Consider the following 18248-nt stretch of genomic DNA (forward strand, 5'->3'; position numbering starts at 1 on the left):
GTCAATAGGAAATCTTAAATTCATCAGGCAAGTAGCTTGGGGATTATAGACACGCCCAAAGCTTTTGTTTCAGCAAAAAAGTTTTTCAAAAATCTTTAGGCTTGTCTATAAGCAAAAAGATGGACAATAACAAGTATTGGTGAAGATATGGAGAACTGCAGTGCTGGTGGGAATGTAAAATGATGTAGCCACTTTGGAACATAGTTTAGCAGTTCCTCACAAAGTAAATATGTAGTATTACCTTATGACCCAGCAATTGCACTCATAGGTATATACCCAAGAACAGTGAAAACATGTCCATACAAAAACCTGTACTTGAAAAGTAGAAACAACTCAGTTGATGAATGTATAAATAAAATGTGGTATATCCATACCACCATATATTCAGCCATAAAAAGAAATAAAGTATTGACAAATCTTACAACGTAGATGAACCTTAAAAATATGCTAAGTGAAGGGAGCCAGACACAAAGGCCACACATATTGTATGATTACACTTTATGAAATGTGTAGAATAGGCAAATCCATAAAGACAAAATGTGTAAATTAGTGATTGCCGGATCTGAGGGTGGAGGGAATGGGGAGTGACTGCCAATGGAGAACAGGGTGCTTTTTGAGATAATGAAAATATTCTAAAATTGATTGTGGTGATGGTTGTACAACTTTGTGGATATGCTAAAAGCCATTGAATTGTGTACTTTTAAAGGGAATTTTATGGTATGTGAATTATATCCAAATTATAATCTCATCCCCAGCCCTCCCCAAATCATTAGGCTGAAAAGGTGCCACTAAAAGACTGTTGCAGCATTTCAGCTCTTCTTATCTAAAATAGGAGGCTCTTTCTCAGACTTAAAACCTAATTTATTGAACATCGTTTAAATGAATTCTTTTACTTCACATTTATCTTCTTTCTGAAGTTTATCAGAGATAAACTGTTTGAGGGTAACTAGTACTGGAAACTGAAATTTGATGAATAGAAATCAAACCTAGCTGCTTTTTTTCTTTTTTTCATGCAGAATGAAGATGATAACAGAGCCAATGAGAGCAAGAAACCCAAAACGGAAGACAAGAATTCGGCAGGCCACAAGCCATCCAGCAACAAAGAGTACGTTTGCAAAACATGTTACATGTGTGTCAATCTGTTATTTGCTATTGGGTACTTTCCAACATGCTCTTAGAATGTTCCTTTTAGTAAGTATATGCCATACACATCTATACACAGTCATATACCAAGTAGTGGGAGGTTTTGCTTTTAGCTAATTGGGATGAAAAGCAATTAAGATTCGGTCACATCTTCCTCTCTCCTTTTTTTAGTGGAATAGGAGGTATTTATAGGATAAGAATTAAAGTAAAGCTTTACCACTTTCAGGCTCGGTGACAAGCTTAGGTATAACTTGCAGGAGACTTACGAGCATTAATATCATCATTCACCATTCATCTTTTTGTTAATTTATTCAACCACTATTTATTGAATACTTGTGTGGCAGGCCAAGGTTTAGGCACCGGGTATACAACCATGATGGGGGGAAACACCAGACAAGATGTCTGCCCTCATGAAATTTACAGTTTTATTTTGTTTTGCAGAAATCATGTGTTCTAGTAATCAAATAGGGAAAAACAAATTTGTCTTGAAAGCAGGCAAAGTCAAGTGGAAAAAATCCATCACTCCTGTATGACCGTGTGGAGAAATGAGGGCATTTGTTTGGTTTGGCAGGTCATCTAAACAGAGTGCTGCTAAAGAAAAAGATTTGTTGCCTTCTCCTGCTGGGCCTGTTCCTTCAAAAGATCCAAAAACAGAGCATGGCTCTCGGAAGAGGACTATTAGTCAGTCTTCTTCCTTAAAGTCAAGTAATAACAGCAACAAGGAAAACAGCAGCAGCAGCAAAAACAGTTCCTCCACATCAAAGCAGAAGAGGACTGAAGGGAAGACTTCCAGTAGCTCTAAGGAGGTCAAGGTAAGGCATTGGGGGCTTGAGCCTTTTGAAGAAAAATCTCCTTGCCATGTGACATCTCCAAGGTGACACTGTGCTTTGAAAATTTTGTAAACGTCTTTATTTTATAGACTTGTGCATTTTTACTCTCAAAATGTCATAATCTTGTTAATAAACTTGTGCAGTGATCTGAGACCATGAAAGGAATGAAGTCATCTGGCCATATGCATATTAGTTAGCATAGAAACCCATAATTGGAAAAGTTGGTTATGGAAAAACAGTTGATTATGATCAAATTTGTAAATAGCTCCAGTTGTTCTGATTGGGTTCTTATCTATGGTTTTAAATGGACTTTGGATTTTTTAGAATTAGATTTTACAAGCAAGTTATACTATTTATAAAGTGATAAAGCAACCATTTGGTTTCATGAAGAAGAAAAAATTTCTTTAGCTGAGCTACCACTGGAATTATTTCTAGAGCATGATCATAATGTAGGGGAATACTGTTAATGTTTGTGGGTATGTAATTAGATCAAAGAAGCTTTTTCAAGGCTATACTTGAGGCTCTCACCCTGAATTTGTTTACCAGGTTATTTGTATTGCTTTCTAAAGTGTTCTGATCAGGAGCAAGCTACCTGACAAAATTAAGAAAATACCTAGATTTTTAAGTATATAATTTACTGAATTATTTGTGACTTAAATAAACAGAGACTAAGGGGGTTGAAAAAAATTGACTGTTAAAGGCAGTTAGTTGTGCTTATTAAATGTGGTAATTAAATTTTTCAAATTTTGAGGTAATTTAAATGGTGAACATCTCTGTTAAGATATGCAGAAGACTTTTTGTCCTGCTGGACCCCCTTCGTAGTAGTTTAGAGAGTTAGTCCTAGTGCCCTCGAGGAACCTGTCCTCTTGGCCTCTTTCACTGTCCCAGTTCTCTGTCTACCTCCTGACTGGCTCTTTCTCCATTTCCCATCCTGGAACTGTAGGATTTCAGGCCTGTGTGCTTCTTTCTTTAAATCTCTTCTCCCTCTCTGTGTCTCTGTCTCTCTCTGTCTCTCTCTGTCTTTCTGTCTCTCTCTCTCTCTCTCACTTTAAATGCACTCATTAAGTGAGCTCACCTGCTCATTTGGCTTCTGTTAGCTCATAGGTAACACTCTCTGTGTCTCTTTCTTATTGGTTTGTCAGGTTCTTGAAAGCAGGGATTTGTATCTTACTTGTTTTGTGTTTTATCCAGTGTTTAACTTTCTGGATAATGAGGAAACATTTGGATCAAATGTAGTTATTTGGTTCTTTGTTGTTATCAACAAAATATAAAATGTATTGGCCCTGACCCCTTTGATTTCAAGATCTTATGGCACTTAACAGTTGTTAAAATTGTTAATGTTAGTCTTGGCAGTTTCCAGTTTAGGCAATTATATATGAGTTTATTAAAGAAAATTCTATAATTAACTTAGAAAATATGCTCTTTCTCATATCAACTAAAGAAAAATTAGATAACGTGAAAAACCAAAATTACATATAATTTTAATTTTGTTTTTCTAGATATTTGATGATATCAAATTTTTGAAATATGCTGGCATAAATTTTGTTAATTATAGTCTCTTATGTTTTTAATATCTATAATATTGCTACTTATGATCCTCTTTTATTTTTAGTATTAGTTTTCTGTGCCATCTTTCTCTTTTCCTTGATTAGTCTCATGAGAGGCTTATCACTTTTACTTGTCTTTTCAAAAAAACAACCTTTCTTTGTCTTTATTCTCTGTAGTTTATTTTTGTTTTTCTGTTTCATTAACTTACATGCTTTATAATTTCCTTTTAATTTCTTTTTGTTTTGCTGTTCTGTTTAATAACTTTTAAAGATGGATACCTAGCTCAAGTTTTTTAAAATTAATTTTCAGTCCTTTTTCTCTAATATTCTAATATAAGCAGCTAGACTATATATTTTCCTCTAAATACTACTTTACCTGCATCTTCAAGATTTGGTATACAATATTTTTATAACTCAGTTTAAAATGTTTTTTAATTTCCTTTCTGATTTCATCTTTGATCCAAGAGTTTTTAAACGTGTGTTACTCACTTTCCAAATGTAGAGATTTTCTTGTTGTCTTTTGGTTAGTACTTCTACCTTAGTTGCAGTGGGGCTGGAAAGTGATCTGTGTGTAGCAGTCTTTTGATATTTGTTAAGAGTTGCTTTATAAAAGAGCATAGTATACAGTAGATTTTTGTAATGTTCTATATTTGTTTGAAAAGACTGTGTCTTCCACATGAATTGGGGACAGGGAGCTATATAATTCAATTAAATTAATCATGTTTTCACACCTTCTATACGCTGACTGATATTTTGTCAGTTTGTCCTATTGTTCACTGAGAGAAGTTCTTCCAGTTTTTTTTTAATTGAGATATAGTTGATATATAACATTATATTAGTTTCAGGTGTACAACATAATGATTACGTATATGTATATATTGCAAAACAATCACCGCAGTAAGTCTAGTTAGCATCTCTTACCACACATAGTAATTTCTTTTTTTATTTTCAGAAACTTCAGTTTTCCATCAATAAACTTAGGCATTTGTAGATCTGTTTATAAAACACAGAGGGAAAGCTGTCCAAGTAATGTTAGATGGCAGCAGTATTTAGGAAGCCATTTCATAAATATGCAGACTGCGTAAAGAGCTTAGCATTTTCTCAAATCTCAGGGCTTTTATTTTCATTCTTGAAGGAAGCTGTAATGGGTGGAACTGAAGGACTCTTTTACAAGAAAAGAAAAAAAAATGGTTACATGTTTTTTTAAAAATAGATTTTAAGCAGAAGTAATAAAATATATATTATTGTGTCATAGGGCTGGATGGGGAAGCAGTTGGGAGGACAGGGTCATAGCCATTGCATAGAGGTCTGTGTTGATAGGAGACAGGATGGACATGTTGATAGGAGGCAGAATAAAATTTAAGAAAGTGTCCAGGCTCCTTTTTTGGCTGCACTGGGTCTTCGTTGCAGCACTCGGGGTCAGTAGTTGCGGTATGTGGGATCTTAGTTCCCTGACCAGGTATTAAACCCGGGCCCCCTGCATTGGGAGCATGGAGTCTTAGCCACTAGACCACCAGGGGAGTCCCTGTCCAGGCTTTTGAAATCTGAGAGATCTGGTTGAAATCTGAGAAACTGGAAGCCGAGTTTCCAGGAATACTGCTTAAAAGCTGTTTGAACTTGGACAAGTTACTCAGCCTCCTTGAGACTACTTTTTATGCTATCCTAATAGCAGTACCTATTTCATAGGGTTGTTGAAGGATTAATCATTGTGCTAAGTACTTGGTTAACTGAATGCCTAGTAAGTAGTAGGCACGTAGTAGATGTTAGATATTATTGTTGTTTTCATCGACCATTTATTACCAGTAAATTTTGTCTTAAGTAGTACTGCTATATTGATAATAGGTTTGTGTCTTCCTTATGTTTTTACAAGTGCCAGGGTCAGTGCCTTGCACATAGTAGACCCCTGATATTATAAATAATATTTTTGGTTATGTAAAATGGGCTCATTCCATAAAAAGGACATTTACCTTCTGAAATTGTAATATTTTATAACAAGGAAATTAATTACCAAAGGCAATGGAATTTTCTTTGCTTTTTAACCACTGACTCAAATACTTTTAATTTTAATCTCACAATTTTCAACAAAGTTACATATATTTTTTTGGTCAGGAAAAGGCTCCAAATAGCTCTTCTAACTGTCCTCCATCTACACCAACTCCTGATGCTTCTAAGCCTCGGAGAACGAAGCTTGCCTTTGACGACAGGTGAGATAAATATGATTCTTTATGCATACAAGAAATCATTCCGGTCAGCATATAAAAAACTCATTTTAATTTCTGTCAGTGACCAGAAGAATTGATTGTGTTGTGATCACAGAATATTCAGATTTTAATTTGAAAGGCACCTACTAGTCCAAGTATTGCTCCTTTAACTTATTAACTCCATGATTCTCATGGGGAATGTGAATAATGTACCTTCCAGTAGAATCTTACTGCTGCTGACTTTACTGTTTAAAATAAGGGCTTTCTTAAATAAGTAAGAGCAATGTTGCTTTTTTTCCCTCCATTTTGATAAAAGGTTATTTTTCCTACCCACATTTTATTTACTCTCAATTTTTCAAACAACTTGGGTAAGTTAGCGGTTAATACTAGGGAGTTTGATTTCTGTTTTCCTAGTAGAAAATGTGCCAAGTTGGCCAAAATGATTTATGCTCTTAACCCAATTTAAATGTTCATCAGAAAAAACTGAATTGAATGTTTAGTAATAGTTCATTTTCTTTACTTGAATACACGAAAACTGAGGAATATTAGAGACTAAAGTGAACTAGTATCATGAAAATATTTACCGTTTTACTTATAATAAAAATTTACATTGCAGAAATTATTCAGCAGACCATTATTTACAAGAAGCAAAAAAGCTAAAACACAATGCAGATGCATTGGTATGTAAATATTCTCCTCACATTTATATATTTAATCAAATTAACTTAAATCTTCATTTGTTCTCATAGTACATCATTGTGGCTCTCACTTACCTTTATTCTCCTTTCTTCAGTCTGATAGGTTTGAGAAAGCTGTATACTATCTTGATGCTGTGGTATCTTTCATTGAATGTGGGAATGCATTAGAGAAAAATGCTCAGGAATCTAAATCCCCATTCCTTATGTATTCAGAGACAGTGGAGCTCATCAAGTAAGTGGGAAGACTTGCCACATCACTGGCAATAATATTTCTCTGGTCCTTCTAGGAAAAGACTAATATAGTTATATACAGTAAAGCTAAAGAGGATCCTTAGTCCTTTATTGTCCTTGGATAAGGAAAACTAGACACTTCAGTGCATCAGGCTCCAACCTTTTTGGCACCAAGGACTGGTTTCGTGGAAGACAATTTTTCCATGGACTGGCGGTGGGAGATGGTTTGGGGACGATTCAAGCGCATTACATTATTGTGCACTTTATTTCTATTATTATTACATTGTAATATTTAATGATATAATTATGGAACTCATCATAATGCAGAATCAGTGGGAGCCCTGAGCTTGTTTTCCTGCAACTAGATGGTCCCATCTGGGGGTGATGGGAGACAGTGACACCCAAAGTGTGTTGCTTATGTCCCGTCTACTCTGTAAGATGCAGCTTAATTGTCACTTGCCACTCACTGGTAGGGTTTTGATATGAGTCTGCAAGCAACTGATTTATTATGGTCTCTGTACAGTCAAACCACTCTGCTAATGATAATCTGTATTTGCAGCCACTCCCCAGTGCTAGCATCACCGCCTCAGCTTCACCTCAGATCGTCAGGCATTAGATTCTCATAAGGAGCACACAGCCTAGATCCTGCATATGCATAGTTCACAGTAGGGTTCATGCTCCTATGAGAATCTAATGCTGCTGCTGATCTGACAGGAGGAGGAGCTCAGGAGGTAATGCGAATTATGGGGAGCAGCTGTAAATACAGATGAAGCTTGCTTGCTCGCCCACTGCTCACCTCCTGCTGTGCTGCCCAGTTCCTAACAGGCCACAGATCAGTACCGGTCTGTGGCCCAGGGGTTGAGGACCTCTGCTTTAGTGGGTATTTTTGCCTTTATTTAGGTTTGATTCTAATGTTTAGAGGACTAAGGAGGTCATAAGACAGATGAAGTATTATATTTTGTGTCATTTGTTTCTTATATTTTCTCACAGATACACCATGAAGCTAAAGAATTACTTGGCACCAGATGCTACAGCTGCAGATAAAAGACTCACAGTACTTTGGTAAATGTTGTGTGTTTTAGCCTCTGCTAGATGACAAAGCAGTTTCATAGTGAATTGTGCTATGTTCTTCTGAAAGTTATCCTTGAATCTTCCTTCCATAACTCAGTCATAAATCTGTTCTTGATGGGTAAAGTAGAAAATAACTCAGAATTCCTTCAGAAATATTTTAGTTGCTGTGAGTCTCTGATCCATTGCCCTCTTGGGAAAAGCCATGGTAGAGGGGGACTGATGTTAGAACTTTCTGTTGTCTTAAGTGGTCACTTTTTCAGGCTCTGGGTTTTTTTTTTTAACTATAGTTTATTTTTATTACTCTCAGACTTCTGTTGTGTATTGAAGTAAAGGTGGACACTATAAAAAATCCAGGCTCTTCTTTTGGTAGCCTCTCTCTCTGTTTACATATTCATATACCTTACGTTAGGGAGCAAACATCTAGCTTGCTCAGGATAAAGAATATGGTTTGTTTGCTTGTTCCCAGAGAGATAGTTTATTTGTTGGGGGTATATACTTTACCTGGCACATGTTTAACAACTGGGAGTGCAGCCTTGGGAAAAACTGACTGGTCCTATTTGTTATGGAGTCTAGTGTCTAGTGTGAAAAAACAGAAATTAATCAAATAACCACGCAAGTATATGAATTAAGTACTTTGAAGCAAAAGTTTATGTAACTATAACGGTAAAATGTAGGGATACTTAATCCTTAGGTAGAGAAAACATGTACACAGCTGGATAGTGGAAAGAAACTGGAAACTTTCTGTCAAGGAACTAAAAGACAGGGAGAAGTAAGTGAAAGTAACTGGAGAGGTAGGCAGTGATGATCATGCAGGGCCTTTGAGCCACGTTGGGTTTATATATGTTACATCAGAATTGTAATATTCAGAGCCAGGAGTCAAGATGGCGGCATGGGAAGACGCAGAGTTAGCGTCTCCCCACAACTAGGGCGCCTGCCGGACGCTGGCGGGAGACTTTGATGCCCAAGGAGACGGGAGGAACCCCCAAGCGACCGGGTAGGACGTGGGGGGACTGAAGGGAGAGGAGAAGTGGAGGCGGGACAGGACCACGCCGCTGAGGGGTGGCTGGGATGGGGGAGGGGTTCCCACGCCTGGAGGGACCCTCGGGGGCTCGGATCAGTGGGGAGTGCACCTAGCGTTTCCCCTGCCCTGTTGGCCTGGGAAGCCTGCCCAGCTCTCAGGCCAGATCCTATGCCCTAGGAGGTCCGCTCCAGGCTGTGTTGGTCCTGGGGGCATAGGAGGGAGGGTGGGGGAGAACAGGAGAGGCAGGTGGGGGGACCCTCCAGGACCAGAGAAGCAGGAGAGGTGCAGAGGGCTTTGCCCTGCCCACTCAGCATAGGAAACCTGCTGGGCTCCCAGGCTGGGTCCCCGACCCTCCAAAGCCCCCTCCCGGGCCCTGTGGGTCCTGGGAGCATAGGAGGGAGGCGGGGGAGAACAGGAGAGGCAAGTGGGAGGGATCCTTCAGGACCTGAGGAGCAGGAGAGGTGAGGAGGGCATTTGCCCCGCCCACTCGGGGCAAACCAGAGGCAGGCCTGGACCCCTTCTGTTTTGTTGAGCCTAGGTCCGACCCCCGCCCACACACACTTTTCCAGCCCTGTGGGTCCTAAACATAGGCCCTGCCCACAGCCTAAAAACCCCACCCCTGCCTAAGCCCCACCCACACAGCCAAGGCCTTTTCTCTTTTTCTTTTCCCCCTTTTTTACTATTGTGGTTCTGTTTTACCTTCCGATTGTTGTTTCATCTGTATTTTTTTTTTCTTCGCGGTACGTGGGCCTCTCACTGTTGTGGCCTCTCCCATTGCGGAGCACAGTCTCCGGACACGCAGCCTCAGCGGCCATGGCTCAGGGGCCTAGCCGCTCCGCGGCATGTGGGATCTTCCCGGACCGGGGCACGAACCCGTGTCCCCTGCATCAGCAGGCGGATTCTCAACCACTGCACCACCAGGGAAGCCCTCATCTGTATTTTTATTTTTATATTCTTTCTAACATATCTGTTAGTTTCCTGGTCTAATTTTATTTTTCACTCTTTGTTATTGCTCTGCTCTTTTTTTCTTTTTCTTTTTTTTTTTTTTTTTTTGCCACCCTACATGGCTTGAGGGATCTTGGTTCATGAGCTGGGGATTTGGCCAAAGCTCCTACTGTGGGAGCTCTGAGTCCAAACCACTGGACTAACAGAGAACCTCAGACCCCAGGGAATATTCATCAGAGGGAGGTCTCCCAAAGGTCCTCATCTCGGCACCAAGACCCAGCTCTACCCAACAGCCTACAAACTCCAGTGCTGGAAGCCTCAGGCCAAACAACCAGTAGACAGGAAAACAGTCCCAACCATCAAAAGAAAAAAAAAAGAGACAGCAAAAAAAATATGTCACAGATGAAGGAGCAAGGTAAAAACCTACAAGACCAAATAAATGAAGAGGAAATAGGCAATCTACCTGAAAAAGAATTCAGAGTAATGATAGTAAAGATGATCCAGAATCTCGGAAATAGAATGGAGGCACAGATTGAGAAAATACAAGAAATGTTTAACAAAGATCTAGAAGACCTAAAGAACAAACAAACAGAGATGAACAACACAATAACTGAAATGAAAAATACTGATTCAGTAACAATAATTGAGGCAGAAGAACAAATAAGTGAGCTGGAAGACAGAATGGTGAAAGTAACTGCCAAGGAGCAGAATAAAGAAAAAAGAATGAAAAGAATTGAAGACAATCTCAGAGACCTCTGGGACAACACTAAATGCACCAACATTTGAATTATAGGGATCCCAGAAGCAGAAGAGAAAAAGAAAGGATCTGAGAAAATACTTGAAGAGATTATAGTGGAAAACTTCCCTAACATGGGAAAGGAAATAGTCACCCAAGTCCAGGGAGCGCAGAGAGTCCCATACAGGATAAACTCGAGGAGAAACACACCAAGACATGTATTAATCAAACTAACAAAAATTAAATTCAAAGAAAAAATGTTAGAAGCAGCAAGGGAAAAGCAAAAAATAACATACAAAGGAATCCCCATAAGGTTATCAGCTGAGTTTTCAGCAGAAACTTTGCAGGGGAGAAGGGAGTGACAGGATATACTTAAGTGATGAGAGAGAATAACTTACAACCAAGATTACTCTACCCACCAAGGGTCTCATTCAGATTCAACAGAGAAATCAAAAGCTTTTCAGACAAGCAAAAGCTAAGAGAATTCAGCACCACCAAACCAGCTTTACAACAAATGCTAAAGGAACTTCTCTAAGTGGAAAACACAGAGAAGAAAAAAACCCACAAAAACAAACCCAAAACAATTAAGAAAATGGTAATAGGAACATACATATCAATAATAACCTTGAATGTAAATGGATTAAATGCCCCAACCAAAAGACACAGACTGGCTGAATGGATACAAAAACAAGACCCATATGTATGCTGTCTACAGGAGACCCACTTCAGACCTAGGGACACATACAGGCAAAGTGAAGGGATGGAAAAAGATAATCCATGCAAATGGAAATCAAAAGAAAGCTGGAGTAGCAATACTCATATCAGATAAAACAGACTTTAAAATAAAGATTGTTACAAGAGATAAGGAAGGACATTACATGAAGATCAAGGGATCAATCCAAGAAGAAGATATAACAATTATAAATGTTTATGTACCCAACATAGGAGCACCTCAATACATAAGGCAAATGCTAACAACTATGAAAGGGGAAATCAACAGGAACACAATAATTGTAGGGGACTTTAACACCTCACTTACACCAATGGACAGCTCATCCAAACAGAAAATAAATAAGGAAACACAAGCTTTAAATGACACAATAGCCCAGATAGGTTTAGTTGATGTTTATAGAACATTCCACCCTAAAGTGGCAGAATACACTTTCTTCTCAAGTGGATACGGTACATTCTCCAGGATAGATCACATCTTGGGTCACAAATCAAGCCTTGGAAAATTTAAGAAAATTGAAATCATATCAAGCATTTTTCTGACCACAAATGCTATGAGATTGGAAATCAGTTACAGGAAAAAAACTGTAAAAAACACTAATAGCTGGAGGGTAAACAGTGTGCTACTCAGTAACCAAGAGATCACTGAAGAAATCAAATAAGAAATAAAACAATACATGGGAACAAATAACAATGAAAACGTGACAACCCAAAACCTATGGGACTCAGCAAAAGCAGTTCTAAGAGGGAAGTTTATAGCAATTCTGTCTCACCTCAAGTAACAAGAAGAATCTCAAATAAACAATCTAACTCTATATCTAAAGCAACTGGAGAAAGAACAACAAAGAAAACCCCAAGTCAGTAGAAGGAAAGAAATCAAGATCAGAGCAGAAATAAATGAAATAGAAACGAAGAAAACAGTAGCAAAGATCAATAAAACTAAAAGTTGGGGACTTCCCTGGTGGCGCAGTGGTTGAGAATCTGCCTGTCAATGCAGGAGACATGGGTTCGATCCCTGGTCCAGGAAGATCCCACGTGCTGCGGAGCAGCTAAGCCCTGTGAGCCACTGAGCCTATGCTCTAGAGCCTGTGAGCTACAACTACAGAGCCCGCTCACCTAGAGCTCGTGGTCCGCAACAGGAGAAGCCACCATGATGAGAAGCCTACACACCACAACAAAGAGTAGCCCCCGCTCGCCACAACTAAAGAAAGCCTGTACACAGCAACAAAGACCCAATGAAGCCCATAAATAAATAAACAAACAAACAAATAGAAACTAAAAGTTGGTTCTTTGAGAAGATAAACAAAATTGATAAACCCTTAGCCAGACTCATCAAGAAAAAAAGGGAGAGGATGCAAATCAATAAAATTAGAAATGAGAAAGAAGTCACAACTGACACTGCAGAAATACAAAGGATTATAAGAGACTAGTGAAAACAATATGCCAATAAAATGGACAACCACGAAGAAATGGACAAATTCTTGGAAAGGTACAATTTTCCAAAACTGAACTAGGAAGAATTAGAAAATATAAACAGACCTATCACAAGTAATGAAATTGAAACTGTAATTAAAAATCTTCCAACAAACAAAAGTCCAGGACCAGATGGCTTCACAGGTGAATTCTATCATACATTTAGAGAAGAGCTAACATCGATCCTTCTCAAACTCTTCCAAAAAATTTCAGAGGGAGAAACACTCCCAAATTCATTCTGTGAAGCCACCATCACCCTGATAACAAAACCAGAAAAAGATATCACAAGAAAAGAAAATTATAGACCAATATCACTGGTGAACATAGATACAAAAACCCTGAACAAAATATTAGCAAACAGAATCCAGCAACATATTAAAAGGATCATACACCATGATCAAGTGGGATGTATCCCAGGAATGCAAGGATTCTTCAATATACGCAAATCAATCAACGTGATACACCATATTAACAAACTGAAGAATAAAAACCATATGATCATCTCAATAGATGCAGAAAAAGCTTTCAACAAAATTCAACACCCATTTATGATAAAAACTCCCCTGAAAGTGGGCATAGAGGGAACCTACCTCAACATAATAAAGGCTATGTACGACAAACGCACAGCAAACATCATACTCAATGGTGAAAAACTGAAAGCATTTCCACTGAGACCAGAAAGAAGACAAGGATGTCCACTCTCGCCACTCTTATTCAACATAGTTTTGGAAGTCCTAGCCACAGCAATCAGAGAAGAAAAATAAAAGGAATACAAATTGGAAAAGAAGTAGAACTGTCTCTGTTTGCAGATACTATACATGATACTGTACATAGAAAATCCTAAAGATGCCACCAGAAAACTACTAGAACTAATCAATGAATTTGGTAAGGTTGCAGGATACAAAATTAATGCACAGAAATCTCTGGCATTCGTATACACCAACAACGAAAATTCAGAAAGAGAAATTAAGGAAACACTCCCATTTACCATTGCAACAAAAAGAATAAAATAACTAGGAATAAACCTGGCTAAGGAGGCAAAAGACTTGTACTCAGAAAACTGTAAAACACTGATGTAAGAAATCAAAGATGACATAAACAGATGCAGGAATATACCATGTTCTTGGATTGGAAGAATCAATATTGTGAAAATGATTATACTACCCAAAGCAATCTACAGATTCAGTGCAATCCCTATCAAACTACCAATGGCATTCTTCACAGAATTAAAACAAAAAATCTTAAAATTCGTATGGAAACACAAAAGACCCTGAATAGCCAAAGCAATCTTGAGAAAGAAAAACAGAGTTGAAGGAATCAGGCTCCCCGACTTCAAACTATACCATAAAGCTACAGTAATCAAGACAGTATGATACTGGCACAAAAACAGAAGTATAGATTAATGGTACAGGATAGAAAGTCCAGAGACAGGGCTTCCCTGGTGGCGCAGTGGTTGAGAGACCGCCTGCCGATGCAGGGGACACGGGTTCGTGCCCCGGTGCGGGAGGATCCCACGTGCCGCGGGGCGGCTGGGCCCGTGGGCCGTGGCCGCTGGGCCTGCGCGTCCGGAGCCTGTGCGCCCGCAACGGGAGAGGCCACAGCAGTGAGAGGCCCGCGTACTGCAAAAAAAAAAAAAAAAAGCCCAGAGATAAACCCACGTGCATATGGTCACCTAATTTACAACAAAGGAGGCAAGAACATATAATGGAGAAAAGACAGCCTCTTCAATAAGTGGTGCTGGGAAAACTGGACAGCTACATGTAAAAGGATGAAACTAGAACACTCCCTAACACCATACACAAAAATAAACTCCAGATGGATTAAAGACCAAAATGTAAGACCAGACACTATAAAACTCTTATAGGAAAACATAGGAAAAAACACTCTTTGACATAAACCACAGCAAGATCTTTTTTGACCCACCTCCTATAGTAATGAAAATAAAAACAAAAATAAACAAATGGGACCTAATTAAACTTAAAAGCTTTTGCACAGCAAAGGAAACCATAAACAAGACGAAAAGACAACCCTCGGAATGGGAGAAAATGTTTGCAAATGAAACAACGGACAAAGGATTAATCTTCAAAATGTAGAAACAGCTCATGTAGCCCAATATCAAAAGAACAAACAACCCAATTAAAAAATGGGCAGAAGACCTAAACAGACATTTTACCAAAGAAGATGGATGGCCAAGAGGCACATAAGAAGATGCTCAACATCACTGATTATTAGAGAAATGCAAATCAAAACTACAATGATGTATCACCTCTCACGGGTCAGAATGGCCATTGTCAAAAAATCTACAAACAATAAATGCTGGAGAGGGTGTGGAGAAAAGGAAACCCTCCTACACTGTTGGTGGGAATGTAAATTGATACAGCCACTATGGAGAACAGTATGAAGGTTCCTTTAAAAACTAAAAATAGTACTACCATATGACCCAGCAATCCGACCACTAGGCATGTACCCTGAGGAAAGCATAATTCAAAAAGAGACATGTATCCCAATGTTCATTGCAGCACTATTTACAATAGCCAGGACATGGAAGGAACCTAAATGTCCATCAACAGTGAATGGATAAAAAAGATGTGGCACATATATACAATGGAATATTACTCCACCATAAAAATAAATGAAATTGAGTTATTTGTAGTGAGGTGGATGGACCTAGAGTCTGTCATACAGAGTGAAGTAAGAAAGAGAAAAACAAATACTGTATGCTAATGCATATATATGGAATCTAAAAAAAAAAATGGTACTGATGAGCCTAGTGGCAGGGCAGGAATAAAGAGACAGACATAGAGAATGGACTTGAGGACATGGGGCGGGGGAGAGGGGAAGCTGAGGCAAAGTGAGAGTAACATTGGCATATATACACTACCGAATAAAATAGTTAGCTAGTGGGAAGCAGCAGCATAGCACAGGGAGATCAGCTCGATGCTTTGCGATGACCTAGAGGGGTGGGATAGGGAGGGTAGGAGGGAGGCTCAAGAGGGAGGGGATATGGGGAATATATGTATGCATATGGCTGGTTCACTTTTTGTATGACAGAAGCTAACACAGCATTATGAAGCAATTATACTCCAATAAAGATGTATAGAATTGTGATATTCATAGTTGAGTTCCTAGTTTTACTATTTTACATTATTTATATTGTAATTTGATGTAGAGATTCTGCCCCAAAGTGATTTTTTTTTTTGCCATGCCACGTGGCCTGCGTGATCTTAGTTTCCTGACCAGGGATTGAACCCAGACCGTGGCTGTGAAAGCACTGAGTCCTAACCACTGGGCTGCCAGGGAATTTCCCTGCAGGGATTTTTTTAGTCCATATGTTATAATAACATGTTGGTGTCCTGTGGGTGAGGTTTTGATTTTTGAATGTCAACAAACAGGAGGCTAGTCCTAGGTCTCTTCCCCTTCCTTCCTCTCCCTAGGGTATGTACCATAAGAAGATCACATCTTTTGGTTTTGCCTAAGAGTTAGTGTTGTTGTTCTTATGCCATGGTCTGCTCACATGAGCCAATCATGTAGTCTGGCACTATGCAAAGGTTGTCTATACAGATGTGGCCAGAGTCTGTTGTCCTGGTAAATAAGCTGCCCTTTTCCATTGGCTAGCCTGCGATGCCAGTCTTTGCTGTACCTGAGGCTATTCAAACTGAAGAAAGAAACTGCTCTGAAGTATTCAAAGACACTAACAGAGCACCTGAAGGTAAGTGTGCAAAAGAGGAGTATCTGTTTCCCAGGGGACAAAATTTATAAAGTCTCCTATCTCCACCCCAGAAGTGCCCTCATGTTTTCCCTACCAGAGCAGGGGAGAAGCTACTATTTGGCAACTTTCAAATAGTTTGATGTTTAAACTGCACACGTATCTGATTGTAGAACCTATGTAGCCATATTCAGTAGCTCTTAATAATATTTCAGTAGATGTAGCCTATTTTTATCACAAAACCTAATTTATACTTTTTAAATGGTCTTTTGTTTTCACTACCATCCTTCCTTAAACTATTCTCTTAGTTTCCTAAAATACCTTCATATGTTTTTTCATGATAGCACTACATAAGTCTTCCTAAAATTCTGCCCTGATTATGACTTGGAACCCTTTCGTAGCTTATCATTCCCTGCAGGGTCAAGTTAAGTCAAAGATTCTTACCCCGACCTGCAAGGCCCTCAAGATTTCTCTCTCTCTCTCTCTCTCTCTCTCTCTCTCTCTCTGTCATTCTCTCGTTCCTTTTCTAAACCTTTGCTGTAGATAAACTATATGGGTCATATACATTCTCTTTTCTGCAGCCTTTGTACATAGTATGACTTACCTCTCTTTGCCTTCTCCCCTGTTCTTTATCCATCTGAATGTTACTCATTCTTTGTCTCTCCCTTTCAGTCTTCCAGAACACCCCAGCTCCCATCTAAATAACTTCCTTCTGTTGCACATTTACACACACACACACATTTTGGTTTCTTAAGTTTGTAAACTTTCTTAAGATCAGTACTGGCCCAATGCTTTTGAATATATTTAATACTTCATAAGTAGTGTTTTTTTGGTTTTTGTTTTTGTTTTTTATTAAGTACATTCTCTTTTCTCCACAGAATTCTTATAATAATTCTCAAGCACCATCACCAGGCTTGGGAAGGTGGGTAAATTTTATTCTATAAAATATTATATGACAAGTTTATTTATTTTTATGTAAAAGTGGAATGGGTTTGGCCACTTTCCAAAAATGGAAAGATGACAACTTTAAAAAAAAATTAAGGCCATGTCTAATAATGTATTTTTTGAAGTATTTTTTTCTTTTTTTTTTTTAAGTTGAAAATATCATGAACATGATCTTAGAAAGATTAAAAAGGGGATATTTTACCTGCAGAGGTCTAAGTTTTTTACAGTACCTCAACCCTTCTCACAGTTTGATTTCTATGGCTAGCCTGGTTTTTATCACCTTGAGCTTATCTTTACTCAATGTTTTGACACAAATTTAATAACAGTGGCATGATTACGGTTTCTCCTCCATTCCCACATCACTCCCAGCCCACCCACCCACAAAAAGGAGGAAAAACACCATGAAATCTTTTTTTTCTAAGTTTATTTGTTCAATTATTTTGTTTATGCTAATCGACAGTCTGTCTTTTACCTTTATGTATTTTCTTAACCACATTTAAAGTGCGAAATGTGCAGATAAAAATATTCTTAACAAATAGCTTTTCTCCCCTCAACTACTGTTTGATTTTCCTTTTTTTATGGTCTTGGGCCTTTTCAGAAGTTTTAGTACTGCTGAAATGAACCTGCCAGATTTCAACATGTGTTTTCTAGGAAATGCTTAATTGACAGGAAGCTTGAGATGATTGCAGTTGATTGAGAAAGCTGTTCTTCTTTGTCATCTCTGAATAAGTTGGTTAAGCTAGGAAAGTACCAGAAATTATGGAGTTCAAAATAAGATGTTTCCATCTACTACCACATTTTTTTGTGTGTTAATTGTTAATCCACCCAGCTTTCTATGAAACAGTTGGAAAGTACCTAATTATTTGCCCGAATAGGTGGAAAGTGTGTTGAGGAAAGAGTCTAGATAAAATGATAATTTGCAGTGGTCTTCAGTGAGCTAAGTATTTATTTAAAAGAAATTGTACTTCTCTC

The 18248-nt window shown here is 38.5% G+C and overlaps 1 protein-coding gene across 1 annotated transcript in view; it reads left to right on the forward strand.

Moving 5' to 3' along the window:
- AFF4 (ALF transcription elongation factor 4) overlaps nucleotides 1-18248 on the forward strand; it is a gene marked incomplete at its 3' end in the record, with an annotated part of 75655 nt that overhangs the window by 54208 nt on the left and 3199 nt on the right. The window contains exons 13-20 of the mRNA XM_079702637.1: nucleotides 1017-1105; nucleotides 1715-1955; nucleotides 5630-5724; nucleotides 6338-6401; nucleotides 6515-6651; nucleotides 7641-7712; nucleotides 16241-16334; nucleotides 17210-17253. Coding sequence (XP_079558763.1) covers nucleotides 1017-1105; nucleotides 1715-1955; nucleotides 5630-5724; nucleotides 6338-6401; nucleotides 6515-6651; nucleotides 7641-7712; nucleotides 16241-16334; nucleotides 17210-17253 — 836 coding nt within the window. The remainder of the gene's footprint in view (nucleotides 1-1016; nucleotides 1106-1714; nucleotides 1956-5629; nucleotides 5725-6337; nucleotides 6402-6514; nucleotides 6652-7640; nucleotides 7713-16240; nucleotides 16335-17209; nucleotides 17254-18248) is intronic.

The sequence above is a fragment of the Hyperoodon ampullatus genome, assembly GCF_949752795.1.
Source record: "Hyperoodon ampullatus genome assembly, chromosome: 4".
Lineage (NCBI taxonomy): Eukaryota > Metazoa > Chordata > Mammalia > Artiodactyla > Ziphiidae > Hyperoodon > Hyperoodon ampullatus.